The following is a 15,272-nucleotide window of genomic DNA, read 5'->3' as shown; positions in this document are numbered from 1 at the left end:
GTTTTTTGAAAAGTATTATATTAATGCCTGTTAGAGTAACTACCACGCCCATTAAAGTTCCAGGCATATACATACTTGCACAAAGAACCTAATGTTAATTTATTTTTTCAAGAAATATTTGGTAAATGTCCATCATGCGCCAGGCAGATGGCAGTGAGTGAGATACTTGTAAGCAAAACAGATATCCTGGTCCTGTGGTGGTTACATTCTAACAAGAGACAGACAGGCAGTAATGGTAGTAAGTAAGCTGGGTCCTTGTTAGGAGGTGATCTGTGCCTTGGGGACAAGTAGAGCTGATAGGGTAAGGAAGGGTAGCTATGACAGGAAGGGAAAGTTGTAATTTTAAGGGAATCCGGGAGGGGCCTGCTGAGAAGGGGGCCTTTAGTCAAGCGGAGACCAAAAGGAGCCACGGAGACATCTGGGGGAATAGCATCCCGGGCTGGAGGGGTGCTGGGGCAAAGAAAGGGAGACAGGGAGCCTGTGTAGGGCCCACGTGCTGGACACTGGCCAGTCGGGTGCTCGGCTGCAGTGAGGTCACCCGGGGGGTTCTATGCAGAGCCCAAGGATTTTGACAGCTGGCTTTACAGGTAGCCTAGTGAATTCTGCCTCAGACTTACTGTATAAACTAAGATAATTTATCCAGGTTTTGAGCTCTGACCTTTATCCTTTTGGGATTTCTTTTCTTTTTTTCTTTTCTTTTTTTTTTTTTTTTTTGAGGCCTCTGCTCTCATGTACACCTGTTGGGAGGTACACCTGTTGGGGGGTTTTAAAGTCAGCTTCCTGAATGTTATGCATAGAGATTTTCTAGATAAAGTCCAGTGGAAAAAATCAGGTTCCCTGCCAGAGGAGTAACTGTACTCGTTGCAAGAGCCAGCAGGAACGTTGAAGGAAGCCTCCTTGTCGGAACACACTGGAAGGATGTGGTGGAAAAACCAGTTGAGTGAAGTCACTGCCATAAACGCTAAACCAATGTTTTAGGCTTATCTTTAACTTGAAGAAAAGTAAGCAAGTTATGTTTAAGTTAATTAAGATATCTTCTCTAAGTACATACACAAATAAAATAACTTTTTTGAGAGGGAGTTCTACAACAGGGAAGGACATTTAAAATACCTCTAGGAAGATAATTTCCCGACTAGTGATTTTTCCTCCATTTCTACTGAGAGCTGAAGGAGAAATGAACATGCGAGGTGGACTTGCTCCAAGGATCCATGGAGGGTCTGCCGGGGGGAGATCCTCTGCCACGCTGGCGGCCGGAAAGCCGGCGTCTGTATCTGACCACTGCTGCCCTAAAGGCGCGGGCCATGGATCTGCGGGCAGCAGGGAGCGTCTCTGTAGCCGGTACATGTAGCAGGTCAGTGGTGGAGAGTCGCAGGGCGCCGAGGGAGCCTGAGCGAGCATTCCTGTCTTCCTTCAACAGGGTACTCCTGAGCATCGACCCAATGGAGACATTGCCAAGGGAAAGCTAGATTTTTGCCTGGTGATTCTCAAGGTCATAAACCTGCCATTCTTTGTGGCAAGCTGAGGAGAGGTAGCTCGGCTAGGATCGGGGAGATGAATGGGTGGACTTGGAGCTTCGGTGGAAGTTTCTATCCCCTGTGGTTTTTCCCTGTTGGGAGCTCAGAGCGGTAGGCAAGTTGCCACTATGTTTCTGGTCTCTGGCAGTTGAGTTCATTTGCCTCACAATACTTTCCTGTTGTTTTTTTGCAGCAAACCAAAGAGAGAGTGAAGCTATTGATACAGCTGGCTGACGGCTTTTGTGAAAAAGGGCATGCCCATGCGGCAGAGATAAAAAAATGTGTGACTGCAGTGGATAAGAGGTACAGGGATTTCTCTCTGCGGATGGAGAAGTACAGGACCTCTTTGGAGAAAGCCCTGGGGATTTCTTCAGATTCCAACAAATCGGTAAATTGCCTTGTGCGCACAAAGTAAAGGTGTTCTTGCTCGTGTCCTGCCCAGGTTGAATTAACTGAAGTTGCTTGGCTCTCTTCCTCCACAGAGCAAAAGTCTTCAGCTAGACATAATCCCCGCCAGTGTCCCTGGGTCGGAGGTGAAGCTTCGCGATGCCGCTCATGAGCTCAATGAAGAGAAACGGAAGTCGGCCCGCAGGAAAGAGTAAGCCGGTCTCCGAACCTGCTGGGATTCGCGGAGCAAGTGAAGGGACCGTCACTTGGACAGACATGCTTGTGTGTGTCTGAAACCAAATGGCGCTGATCCGTTGTGCTGCTCTGGGTGTGCAGCGTTTTCGCAGCGTAGACGCCACTGTCCCTTGTCACCTGCTTCAGAAACCGTGACTTGTTTTCATCCCTGTGCCTCCATTTCCTACAGGGTTGCCAAACTGTTTTAGGGTCATTGGTCATCAGTAGGTCATGAGTAAGTAGTAGTACCAACGGGAAAAATAACACACATGGGGCCGTTTCAGAATTGCCGACTGGTGCACTGTACTAGACACTCATGAAGACAGGATTGTCCTAAACCAGGGGTTCCTGGCTGGGGGACATTCCGCCCCATGTGGAGACATTTTTGGTTGTCACACCGTGGGGAGGGGGTATGTGCAACAGCATTCAGTGTTTGGAGACCAGGGATGCTGCTGACCTCCTCCACGACACAGGACAGCCCCCAAGCAGAGCGCTCTCTGCCCCCAGGTGTCAGCAGTGCTGAGTGAGAAGCCCTGACCTGCGGGGACCTCAACAGAATGTTTTCCAAAACGGTTTTTCCTTTGAGTCGGTGGCTGTGTACTATTATCGTCCTATCTGTTCTTAATTCCCCAGTACACCTTACTGACTGATGCTTTTAAAACTGCCTTATTATTTTGTAAACCATCAAAGTAGGTAGTTAAAAAGAGCATGTGTCCTGCCCGTAAGCTGAGCTCCCCGCTGTCTTCCTCTGTTGAAGGTTCATCATGGCTGAGCTAATTCAAACTGAAAAGGCTTACGTAAGAGACCTCCGCGAGTGTATGGATGTAAGTAAGTTTTTTTGTGTGTTTATTTAGATTAGGTCTAAGCGAGCTCGTTATCCCAACCTGTTGGCGATTCTTAAAATAATCACACTTTTTGTTGCTTCTGAGAGTTGAAGTGTGCCTCAGCAGCCTGCTTCTCTTGTTTGCGCTCTTTGGTGCGGTTCCAGCCTGTGTTTTGCTCATCCCAGAGATGACACAGCAGTAACCCTCTCATTCCATTCATCACATGACGGCCTGGCTGACAGTCTCTTTGTACAGAATTTTACAGCAGCTTCAGAGAAATGTGCCCACTAATTGTGATGGGCAGCTCGTCCTCTCAGTAGTTTGAAAGAATATTTGTCATACCTTGCAAAATAGGGTAACTCCAAAACTTGCAGCCGGGGATAGAAAGTTTTGAGCTGGACTATATAGGAACTCTTCCCAAGTGCTTATAGAAACTGTGGGGACTTTTTTGGGGAAAAGTTTTTCATGTTGTTTTATAAAAAGTTACAGTCTTCAGATGTGTTTTTCAGTGATTCCTGAACTCCGGGTGTGTATTACAGATGTCAGGAGTAGCTGTTTCTTGGACGTGTGCTGTCGGTTTTTGTATAATCCCTCTGTTTCCCTCCTGACCAGACGTACCTGTGGGAAATGACCAGCGGGGTGGAGGAGATCCCGGCCGGCATCGTAAACAGAGAGCTTGTTATCTTCGGGAACATGCAGGAAATCTATGAGTTTCATAATAAGTGAGTGGCTTTATCTTTGGGGATCCAGTTACTCTTGAAATCTAGGTACTGTGCTGCAGTATCACAACAAGAAATGGAAGCTTCCAACTGAATTAAGCATCCGTTTCAGTGAATCTGTTGAAATATGAATGATCCCTGTTGGGCTTTCATCAAAAGACCCCGACACTGTAGAGACGCTTTTTATAGAGATTCAGCTTTTTCCATGTGCTTCCCTGCCACAGAAGTAAGGTCAGGGGAAGTGTGAACACTGTGTTTGGAGGAAGCTGTGTCACCAGCTGCTACGTCCATTCCTTCTCAGAATTAAAGGAGAGCTCTCCGGGGCTGCTGGCCGATGTGTGGTCGTGTGGGTTTTTCCAAGAAGAAAGGAGGAACTGAGGACAGATGTGTAGTCTGACCAAAATAAGATGCTCTGTCCATTGGCCATAGGAGGCACTTGGTTTTATTTTTAAGGGTTTTCTTTTGTTTTGTTTGTTTGTTTGTTTGTTGTTGTTTGAAAAGGCACAAGTTGCTTTGGACAGAGTCTCTGCAGCCCAGTAGCCTGTGGAAGGATAATGATGGGGCCGAAGCTGCTGGACTCTTCCTCACGCCCCAGCCACCCCCCCCCCACACACACACACCCCAGCAAAACACACTGAAATCTCAGTGACTTCTTCTGACTGTTTATCTGTATCCCTAAATAACATCCTTAGCTACTGAACAAAGCACTCCCCCGGAAGTAGGCTGCTGGGGTAGACTTTGTATTAGGAAGTGCTTAAGGGCTAAACATGTTAGCTGATTGAAAGTCACAATAACCTAGCCTAGTTAAGAGCTACCTGTTTTGTTAAATCTTTAAAATCTAGATGGTGCAGATGTATCACAGCATTTGGTTGAAATGGTATGCTTGGCCTGCTTGGTCTGATTTCTGGCTTAGCTCACTGGTAAAGTGTGTTAAACCCTCTTAATAATACAATACCATTTTGACTCTGCAGCATATTCCTGAAGGAGCTGGAGAAATACGAGCAGCTGCCGGAGGACGTGGGACACTGCTTTGTCACCTGGGTGAGGACCCTCGGCTCCTCATTCTCACAGCTGTGGCTTTGCAGGAAGTTGGAAGGAATATGGTTCATATTTCTTCTGTCACCATCTTCTGCAGTGTCGGCTTACAGAGAAGTGGGCTTTGCCTCTAAGAATTACATTTTCTAGCCAGATAGTCATGTGGAATGAGCTTTTTATTGGTAGTTGTGATGGTTTGAAGTGGAACATTTGAACATCTGGCGTATGGGGCCTGTGAGTAGCCCTGGGGATTCATAGGGACACATGAGTGCCCGGCCACGCCTGGGGGGCCGGCGATGGGGTGGGAAGGGTCATCAATCCGGAGGAGAGGCAGACGGTCGCCTTGTGTTTGTGCCCTGCCCTCCATGCAGGACGCCGGGGTTTGCCTCGGTGTCTGTGGGAGCAGGGAGGGTGTGCCCAGCCCTGACTTACTGGGCTGAGGGAGGCTTCTGCAGGTATGGTAGCAGGAGATGGCATTTCTTATTTTTAACAACTTTCAGTATAAAATAGGGTCTCTTTATGTAGAGCTTAAATTTCCTTCATCCCCGTAGCTACTTTTTACATAAAAGTCTATCATATTTTGACTTACTGCCATTTGATTTGAAAGAGATATTCTAATTTTTCTTGTTTACAGGCAGACAAGTTTCAGATGTATGTCACATACTGCAAAAATAAGCCTGATTCTACTCAGCTGATATTAGAGCATGCGGGATCCTACTTTGACGTAAGTAAGAGACCCCTGGTGAAGCAGTAAAGTCGTCTGCGTTGTGTTTGGTAAACATCAAGATGCCACACTGCTCATAGCTTTCACCTAATGGATGGGAGGGAGTGTTTTCATTTTTATCTGTTGCATTTATGGTGGGATAGTCTTGTGTTTCTAAAAGATCCTTCTAAGATTTCAACAGATCCGTGTGTATATGAGCTCACTTACTATTTATATATAACCATTCTTAAATGTAATATCATGTGCAGAAGGTGTAGACTATAAACCTGCTTTACCCTCTATGAAGGAAAAAGAATCTTTGAACCTTTGAATCTTTTTTATTCATTTATTTTTCCCATTTTTATCATGTGATTGATTTCCAAAAGTGGCTTATCAGTAAAATTTTTACAACTAGCACTGTAACAACTAAGATCATTGGGAGGCTCTTTAAGTATATTCTCATTGGTGTAAGCATACATGTAGGTCCTCTTTTTTTCAAAGATATTGCAGGGAGGTGATTTTGTACAAAGGCGGTTGGAGCCTTATGGAAGTAATATAAAGAAAGCTTCTTGGGTCTCCGGAATATAGACAAGTGTGCTGAATACATCGTGATTAAAAGAGTACTTTTCAGTATCACGTGTAATTTGGTATAAAGGCTGTGAGAATTTTAGATTTTTTTCTGTTCTTACGTGTGTGCGTGGCCATGCGTGATGCTCTTTTCTGGACATCTGGGAAGTTAGGGTACATTTTAACTTCTGTCTTTGCTGTGGAGCCCTGGAGATGGCCCTACTGTAGTTGTCATTCTTGTGACCAGTAAGCCCACTTGAGTGCCTTTGTAAATACCAGGTCAGCTCTCCCAGCCTTGTGCTGCCCTTTCTTGTCAGGTTTTCACACCTTCCTCGCTCTTTACCATCAGATGAAACTCAACATCAAGGCCATATGCAGAGTTAGAATTCTGTATGGTCTAAGCACAGAGAGCATGTGGCATGTGGAATCGAATGAAAAAAAAAAAAAAACCCTTTGCCCTAAAACACCTTTAAGGATAAAGGAAATTCTGCTTATCTAACTGAGGGATCTCACAGATGTCTTACCGTACGGGATGTTGCCCATCTTTCTGGGGCTCAACGAGCGCCGCGGGTGTCTGTGTTTGAGATTTACCACTGACCAGTGAGCGAGGCCATCCTCTTAACGCCCCGTTCTCTGCCCCTGCCATCCAAAGTACAATTTTAGAAGCACAGAAGTTTTTTTTAACAGCTTTTTAGAAAAAGCGAACTTTCTTATTTCAGCAGGATTAAATCTTTGATGGGGTTTTAGAAAAATACTCTGATCTCATAGCCATATTTTCTCTAATCATTTTATTTTCTCATGATAAGTAAACTCTTTGATCCCCATCTTGGTTTCTCCCATACTTCCACCCACCTCTCCTCTGATAACCGTCAGTGGATTCGCTATAGTTCAGAGTCTCTTCCTTGGTTTGTGTGTGTGTTTCTCTCTCTCTCTTTTTTTTTTTACTTTGTTCATTTGTTTTGTTTCTTAAATTCCACAGCTGAGTGAAATCGGGTGGTATTTGTCTTTCTCTGAGTGACTTTGCTTTACCGAATACTCTCTAGCTCCATCCGTGTCATTGCAGATGGCAAGCTTGCATTCTTTTGACGGCTGCATAATAGTCCATTGTATAGATGAACCACATCTTCTTCATGCATCCATCAGTCAGTGGACACTTGTGCTGCTTCCATAGTTTGGCTGTTATGGATAATGCTGCTATAAACGTAGCCGTGCATGTTTTCCTTCAAATTAGTGTCTTTGTATTTTTTGGGTCAACACCCAAGTGGTATGATTCCTGGATTGTAGGGTAGGGTAGCTCTATTTTTAACTTTTTGAGGAACCTCCATACTGTTTTCCAGAGTGACTGCACCAGTTTGCATTCCCAGGAACAGTGCTAGAAGGTTCCTTTTTCTCCACATCCTCACCAACACCTGTTATTTCTTATACTTTTTATTTTATCCATTCTGACAGGTGTGAAATGATATTTTACTATAGTTTTGATTTGCATTTCTCTGATGACGAGTGATGTTGTGTGTCTTCTCTTATGTCTGTTGGCCATCTGGATGTCTTTGGAGAAGTGTCTGTTCATATCCTCTGCCCATTTTAATTGGAGTGTGTGTCTGTGTGTCTGTGTGTGTTGAGTTGAGTTGTATGAGTTCTTTCTGTATTTTTGGTTACTAATCCAGTATTAGTAGATATGTCATCTGCAAATGCTTTCTCCCACTCAGAAGATGTCTTTTAGTTTTGTTGCTTGTTTTCTTCACTGTGCAGAAGCTCTTTATTTTTATGTTGTCTCAGTAGTTTATTTTTGCATTTATTTCCCTTGCCTCAGGAGGCATTATCTCTAGAAAAATGTTGCTGTGGCCAGTATCATGGAAATTGCTGCCTATGCTCTCTTCAGGGATTTTTATAGTTTCACATTTGTGCCTTTATTCCATTTTGTGTTTACTTTTGTGTATGGTATAAGAAGGGGTCCAGTTTCATTCTTCTGCACGTTGCTGTCCAACTTTCCCAACATCATTTGTTGAAGAGACTATCTTTTTCCCATTAGATATTCGTTTCTCTCTTGTCATTTTTGAGCAGTATAATCCTATGATAAGGTATTAAAAATGTCAATAAAAATAGTGAGATTGGTGTTTAGAAATATCAGAGATGCATTTCTGAATGTTATTAAAATGGTATTCAAAACACATTGCAATATGTCTCAGATGTTTTGTGGGTTATGCATGAAACGGAATACTTCTCAGCTGTATGAAGGGATAAACTCCTGATACAGAAATAGCAAAGATTCATCTCCAAAACGTGGGCTGAGAGAAGCTAGACATAGAAGAATATATTCTGTATGATTCCTTTTATATGAAATTCTAGAATATGCAGAACTGATTAGGTGATAGAAAACAGAACAGGGGTTGTCTCTTGGTGGTGGGGGGGTTGTGTGTGGGGGGGAACTGGTTAGAAAGGGGTATGAAGAACTTTCTGTGATGTTGGAAATACTCTGTATGTACTCGATTGCAAGTATGTTGACATTGTCAGAACTCGGTGACCCGTACATGGGATTTGTACATTATACTGTATATGAAAAGATATCATTTAGATGGGACATCATGAATACATGTATCATAATCATTAAATCATAAATCCCACATTTTGAACATCTGTCACTGAAGAGAAACTTAAGGCTCCTCTTGTGATTTGGAAGGCAGAGGAAGAATTGCTAAGTTTTTACTCTAATCTGCCTGTTGCGTGAGTGACCCGTGATTCGGTGATTCCTCCTTCTCCGTAGGGAGAGTGGCCGCATGAATCTCTGAGCGATGCTCGGTTCCTGAGGAGCTTAGTCGAGATGACCCACAGACTGAGAATATTGAGAATACAAAGAGGTGGTGGTTTTTAAATCACATTTGAAGCGCAAACTATTAGTAGATAACCCTTTTTTATTTTTTATTTTTTTAAAGATTTTATTTATTTATTAATTTGACACAGAGAGAGAGAGAGATCACAAGTAGGCAGAGAGGCAGGCAGGGGGGGGGAGGAAGCAGGCTCCCTGCTGAGCAGAGAGCCGGATGCAGGACTCGATCCCAGGACCTTGGGATCATGACCTGAACTAAAGGCAGAGGCTTAACCCACTGAGCCACCCAGGTGCCTGATAACCCTTTTTTAAAAAAGATTTTATTTATTCCAAAGGGAGTGTAAGTAAAAGAGCGAGAGGGAGAGGGAGAGAGAGAGAGAGAGAGAGAAAAGCATGAGCAGGGGGGAGGGGCAGAGGGAGAAGCTGCCTCCGCTGTGAGCAGAGCCTGTTGTGGGGCTCAGCCATGGGATCATGACCCGAGCCGATGGCAGATGCTGCACCCACTGATCCACCCAGGTGCCCCACCCCTTTTATCTATCTATTTAGTTAGTTAGTTAGTTTTCTGAGAAGAGCGTTAAGAGCCAAGATAGCACAAGTACAGTGGGTTTGTGTGAAAGTCTGGGCTAGGAGATGGATTGCGAGCGTGGGTGGAAAAATGGCTGAGTTGTGTGTGACTGTGTCAGTGAGGAAGGAGGAGTCCCTCTGCGGGAGAGTCAGGCTTGGGGGAAGGGGTGTGGTCTGTGGCTCCAGGGCACCGGTGGCCCAAGTTGCCAGAGCTGCTGTGGGAGACAGGGCGCGTCTGGTCTGTGGCTCAGTGTTCCGTGGCTGACGCACCAGGGCTAGCCCGGGGCAGGGGAGGGCGGGCGGAGGTTGCCCGGCCAGTGTGGGCCCCATGGCTCCATGGCTGGGAGTCATGGGCTTGCCTGTTTGATGTTTGCACGTGAAAGCCAGAAACCCAGACAACACGCTGTCTTCTGGTTCAAAGTGATTAGCTTATTCTTATGTTCAGCATATTGAAAGAGTAAATAGTGACTTCTACTTTTATTTCTTAGGCTAAGAGTGATATGTGTGTAGTCATTTTGAAGGTAAAAAATGTAGTTTTAGTTCATGCTACCTAATTTACCCAGTAATGTTCATCAGTATATATCCATTTATTTTTTTTTTCTTAATTCAGGAAATACAGCAGCGGCACGGATTAGCCAATTCCATCTCTTCGTACCTTATTAAACCAGTTCAGCGAATAACAAAGTATCAACTTCTTTTGAAAGTATGTATGAAGCATTTTCTACTTGCAGAATTTTGTGAACTGTGCATTATTATTTTGACATTTTTTCTCTCTGTTTATGTCAAGTACCCTGAATTTTTGAAATAACACCTAGCCAATTAATTTTTTTTTAATGCATTGTCATTTGTTACCCTGATCAGTTTCTCAGTGCAGCAGGGAAATAAGAGACTATTCCTTGATTAGGCACCTGAACTTTGATGACTGACCCTGGTCCCTAACATACACTGAGAAAAGAGATTGTGAAGTCTAGATCCCTTGGTACCTGTGTCCCAGGCTGACACTGGCTCGCTGACTATGGGACGCACGCTGTGCTCTGTGCTCTGCGTGTGTTAAGTTCACCTGGTCTGCAGATCTGGAAGTGAGCCTGTGAGGGGAAGGGCTGTGCCCGCCATCATCCCTGGGTCACTGGCATCTGGGCTCTGTTCTAAACCCATGTGGAGCTGCGGGTCAAGTAGCTCACCCTCGGCTAGTCCTCCCTGTGACGTCTAGTCACGTATCACACACTTATTTATGGAGCGTGTTGTTCACAAGGCAAACTGATCTCCACTTTCTCTTGGTTATGAATGGTGAGTGAAAGTCATCCTATAACTCGGTATGCTGGTGGGTGTTAACTAGAATTATTGTGATCATTTTGCAATATATACAAATAGCAAATCCTTATGTCATACTGTTGAAACTAACATAATGGTGTGTGTCAATTATACCACACACACAAAAAAAACCCCACTTCTAATAATCTTAAGGATTTAACAGTAGAATGGGAGAGGAAACTTGGAATTTGTGATTGTTGTCACAGAATGCGTTGTATAAATCGATGTACGTTTTCTTAACTATGAGAATAAGAATCTACCAGCTCTACCTAGTGATGTGTGTGCTGTTTACGTGGCCAGAGAACATTACCCAGCGTGAGAATGAGCCACCTGCCCTCATCCTGGGACCCCTGTTTTGTGAATCTAACTCTGTCCCTGGTGCTGCCCTAGCACAGCAGTAGGAGGTGATGTTGTAATTTTCCCAGATAGAAAAAAAGTTCAGAGATGGAGTTATGAAATCCTGAAACACTTTCTCTTTCTGGTATGAGAAAACTCTAGAAACAGAAGTGGCCATATTCTTTTGTTAAAGCAGTACCATCATGAGACATTTCTGTTGGGAAAGCTCTCCTGCACTTTTGTATCAAAATCTTATTAAGTGCTTTTATGGCCCTCACTGCAGCAATATGAGCTTGCCACGGACGTGAAATAGAAGTCAGGAGGTTAAGTTATTTATATTCACATTAGCCCTCTGCTTTTTACTTCTGCAAAGGCCGTGTACCTCTTGGTGTCCTCAGTATTTAAGAATTTTGTCTTTAGCATGTGTTTCCACTAAAAATCTCTTTTCCAGTGACCTCACATCTAGCTAATCACCATTAAAGTGGGACTTTAATTTATGAACCTCACGTTATTCTGCCCAGGGGTTCTTCAGCAGAATAGTAATAAGCTCTGTTGAGCTCCCCAACGAGGAGTGTTTTCTGCCAGTGAGGTTAATTTCTGTACATAGCATTCTTAAGCACTTTTTTTCTTGCCAAGCTCCTTAGAATAATAGGTAAAGACCATCTGGTCATGAGTGAAAGTGCTTGTTTGGTGCCAGATTGCTCTAAAACTATCCAGTATGAGGCCAGAGCTCCCTGCAGGGCCCTGTTCCTCTTGGGGATTGCTAGGACCCAGAGAGCGCTGGTTACTATTGCTGACTATCACCATTCATACGCTGGTAAGAAAATACCCTGGAGCCTGCCAGAACATGCATTTATTGTCCTTGTCACCCTTCCTTTAATAGCAGATGTTCCTCTAAGTGCGTCTGAAATGGAATCACACTCGGGAGGTGTGATCGGATCACTTGCGCTTTGCTAACCATCCTGTGCACAAGGGCACACACAGTGTGTGATTGTGGATATCGGCGCGGTGGTGCTGCTCCCGCTCGTGACCCGGGAGGTCCGGGCTGGGGGCGGCGTTAACAGCACAGACGCGTTCACGATCACATGGGGATGCTCGGTGCACTCTGCCATGACCTTCAGATAAAACCAGTAGCTGATTATGCTTTGCTGTGCTAATTATTTTATTATTATTATTATTTTTGAGGCTTGGTAGTTAAGGTGTACACTGATTTTGTCTTAAACTGTGACTGCATCCGGTTTCCTCTGATCTGAAGAAGCATCCTGAGTTGATCTGGACAGATCCTTCCATCCTTAAAGAGGCAGTGATTCATTTTCTGTGAGAAGATGTGCCCAGCCGACCGCGGTCGGTTGTTCTCTTGAAACTCATGGATTCTTCATGGACTTTTTTTCTGCAAAGATCTTGTGGGCAAAGCTTTTGGCCTTTGGATGGTTCATGGTATCGGTCTCTTACAGGAGCTACTCACTTGCTGTGAGGAAGGAAAGGGGGAGATAAAAGATGGCCTCGAGGTGATGCTCAGTGTGCCAAAGCGAGCCAACGACGCCATGCACCTCAGCATGCTGGAAGGTACGAGGCTCTGCACGTCCCCCGACGAGCATCTGCACACGTCCTGCTGACACTGTGTATGAGGGGCTCTCCCATGCCCTGAAACTCTTGGCTTTGTGCCTCTGTATTCTGTTAGGAGTTAAGAGTTTAGATGTGAATACCTTTTTTTTTTTTTAAAGATTTATTTGTTTGAGAGAGAGAGCGTGAGTGTGCAGGCACAAGGCAGGGGAGAGGTAAAGAGCAGGGGAAGAGAGAGAATCCTCCAGCTGGTTCCCTGCCAAGTATGGAGCCCCACGTAGGGCTCAGTCTTATAGCCCTGAGATCATGACCTGAGCTGAAATCAAGAGTCAGATGCTTAACCGACTGCACCACCCAGGCGCCCCAAGGACCTTCTTTTTTAAAGGATCTGGTTTCATTGCTTCCCCTTAGTTTCTGAAGTGCTTCAGCCTCATTAAGAGCACGCTCTTGTCCATCATCTGGAGAGCAGGCTGTCCACTCTCCTGGACCGCGGTAGCACCGTGTGTCACTTATTTTAGGCAATCAGGTGTCCACAGTAGATGGATGGATGGAAGGATGGCAGGATCAGCCCCTGTGATTATAAAATCCTTTAAAAGCTTGCTGTTTCCCTGTATCTCTATCCACTGTATCACTTGCAAGATCCTCGAACATGGCGGCATGTGACACGGCAGTGTGTGATGTGGTGAAGAGCGAGGCAGAGAAACGAAACACCTTGCAAGCGAACTTTCCATGTTTAAAGAGGTTCTTTCTGTGTTGTAGAGCTTAATTCCTATTATCAGATACACAATTATGTACAAAAAGTAATCTTTCCCCAAATGCTTTTTCGAGCCTGTGTCTTCCCAGTAGTATTGAGCAGTGTAACCGGTTGGGGCAGAGGTGCTGCTGTTGGCAGTAGAGACGCAGAAGTCAGAGGCCAGGTGGGGTAGCTTTTCCTGTCTCTGATGTGAGACCCTGAGCTGGTGCGGCAGCCCTTCTTGGCATCATCAAGGACTCAGGTTCTGTTCTCTGTACTTTCTCTCCACTGCTTAAATGTTTGCTTGGGAAGGTTTAGGATATGTCAAGACCATGGGAATGTTCCATCCAGCAGAAAGAAAGTGGGGAAAGAGGGCGGGGAAGGAGCGGCCGCTGGAAGGGCAGAAACGAGGAGTTGTATGCAAGACTGCCCCACGTGGCCTGTGCTTGGCCACGTGCTGTCCCAGCGTCACGGGGGCAGCAATGCAGGGCCTGTCTGAGCAACCACAGAGGATGCTTCTCTCTGGAGAAGGAGGAGAGAGCCATGGTCGAGGGAGAACTAGCAGCCCCTGCCCCAGATATCCAGCCACTTCCTGCAGCCTGGTCGCTGGAAGTCCATGCAGTGGGCCACTTCCGGGAAGAGTTGAGCAGAGCGAAAGCCATTCCATGGCCAGAGTGTGACTGATTCACAGGAAGAATTTTGCAAAGCAGGGAGAACTCACCAAGGAAGGCCAGACCAGAGCCCTGTGGAAAGGCTGGGACTGCAGTGGAATGTCGAGGAGGGTGTTCTGGGCTGAAGAGGCAGAGGATCAGGTCACAGCCTGGGAGTAGGCAGTGGCCTGGGGGAAGGTCCGTGGACCATTCTGGGCCAGGGGAGGAGGAGGTCTGTGTGATGGGATGCCGTGAGTGAAGGCCGAGGAGAAGCAGGGAGTTCATTCAAATCTCACATGGTGTGAATGCCACCCGCAGCAGATAGAGTTGAAGGAATAAAGCCATGAGGAAGCACTGGCTTTTTTTTTTTTTTCTCCCCTCCTTTTTGAGCAAGGGAAAATATATACAAAGTCATGTTTAAGGAAAAATTATCCTTCGTCAGGTGGGATCAGTGCAGAGAAACTGGAATGGGGGTCCAGAAAGGGAACTCTAATCTGTGATGTAATTGTTGGGCATTGAACAAATGTTTAAATCGTCACAATGCTGTCCTGTGCATCATTTTTTATTTTCTTTCAAATTGATTGTGCCTTCTTGTCTTTGTGTTGTAGGGTTTGATGAAAATATTGAGTCTCAGGGAGAACTCATCCTGCAGGAATCCTTCCAAGTGTGGGACCCAAAAACCTTAATTCGAAAGGGCCGAGAACGGCATCTCTTCCTTTTTGAAATGTCCTTAGTATTTAGTAAAGAAGTGAAAGATTCCAGTGGCAGAAGCAAGTACCTTTATAAAAGCAAATTATTTGTAAGTATCAGCATTTAGAATTGTTAATTTAAAGGTAATACACTTGCAAATCTTCTTGTAGGCAGAAAAAAAAAGCACCATTGCTTTCAATTTAATTGTGAAACTTTAGGTTTTGTTAGGTTTTCATCTTCCACAGTGAACATCTCTGACAATCTGGAGTCCACTAGAGGGAGCTCATGGGTTTTAGCTTCGCTAGACTGAGAAAACCTGCTTTTTCTAAATTCCATAGACTCTAAGGATGAGAAAACACTTTTTTTAAGTGAATTTAGATTTACCTCTTATGTACCCAAACCAGCTTTACAAATAAATTGATCATATGAGTCTACGATTACGTTCTCATATCATTCTAATTAATTTTCCTTTCACCAATGTTGGAAGATACATTAAGCAGCCTTCCTGGGTGGCTGGCTGTAGGCTCTTAATAGTCTGGGGTGAATTTTTCTTTCAATAAAGGTAAATGTGTGGAAAATAAACAAGTAAATTTAGGGTTCTTTACACTAACAAAATAT

At 44.8% G+C, this 15,272-nt stretch overlaps 1 protein-coding gene across 3 annotated transcripts in view; it reads left to right on the top strand.

Moving 5' to 3' along the window:
* TRIO (trio Rho guanine nucleotide exchange factor) overlaps nt 1–15,272 on the top strand; it is a 224,702-nt gene that overhangs the window by 116,206 nt on the left and 93,224 nt on the right. For all 3 annotated transcript variants that reach the window (XM_032337739.1, XM_032337740.1, XM_032337741.1), the window contains exons 21-29: nt 1,708–1,902; nt 1,997–2,112; nt 2,893–2,959; nt 3,572–3,681; nt 4,650–4,719; nt 5,348–5,437; nt 9,982–10,074; nt 12,473–12,584; nt 14,573–14,763. In XM_032337739.1, the coding sequence (XP_032193630.1) occupies nt 1,708–1,902; nt 1,997–2,112; nt 2,893–2,959; nt 3,572–3,681; nt 4,650–4,719; nt 5,348–5,437; nt 9,982–10,074; nt 12,473–12,584; nt 14,573–14,763 (1,044 nt within the window). The remainder of the gene's footprint in view (nt 1–1,707; nt 1,903–1,996; nt 2,113–2,892; nt 2,960–3,571; nt 3,682–4,649; nt 4,720–5,347; nt 5,438–9,981; nt 10,075–12,472; nt 12,585–14,572; nt 14,764–15,272) is intronic.

The sequence above is a fragment of the Mustela erminea genome, chromosome 3 (genome assembly GCF_009829155.1).
Source record: "Mustela erminea isolate mMusErm1 chromosome 3, mMusErm1.Pri, whole genome shotgun sequence".
NCBI lineage: Eukaryota > Metazoa > Chordata > Mammalia > Carnivora > Mustelidae > Mustela > Mustela erminea.
This window is presented reverse-complemented; position numbering and strand designations above follow the sequence as displayed.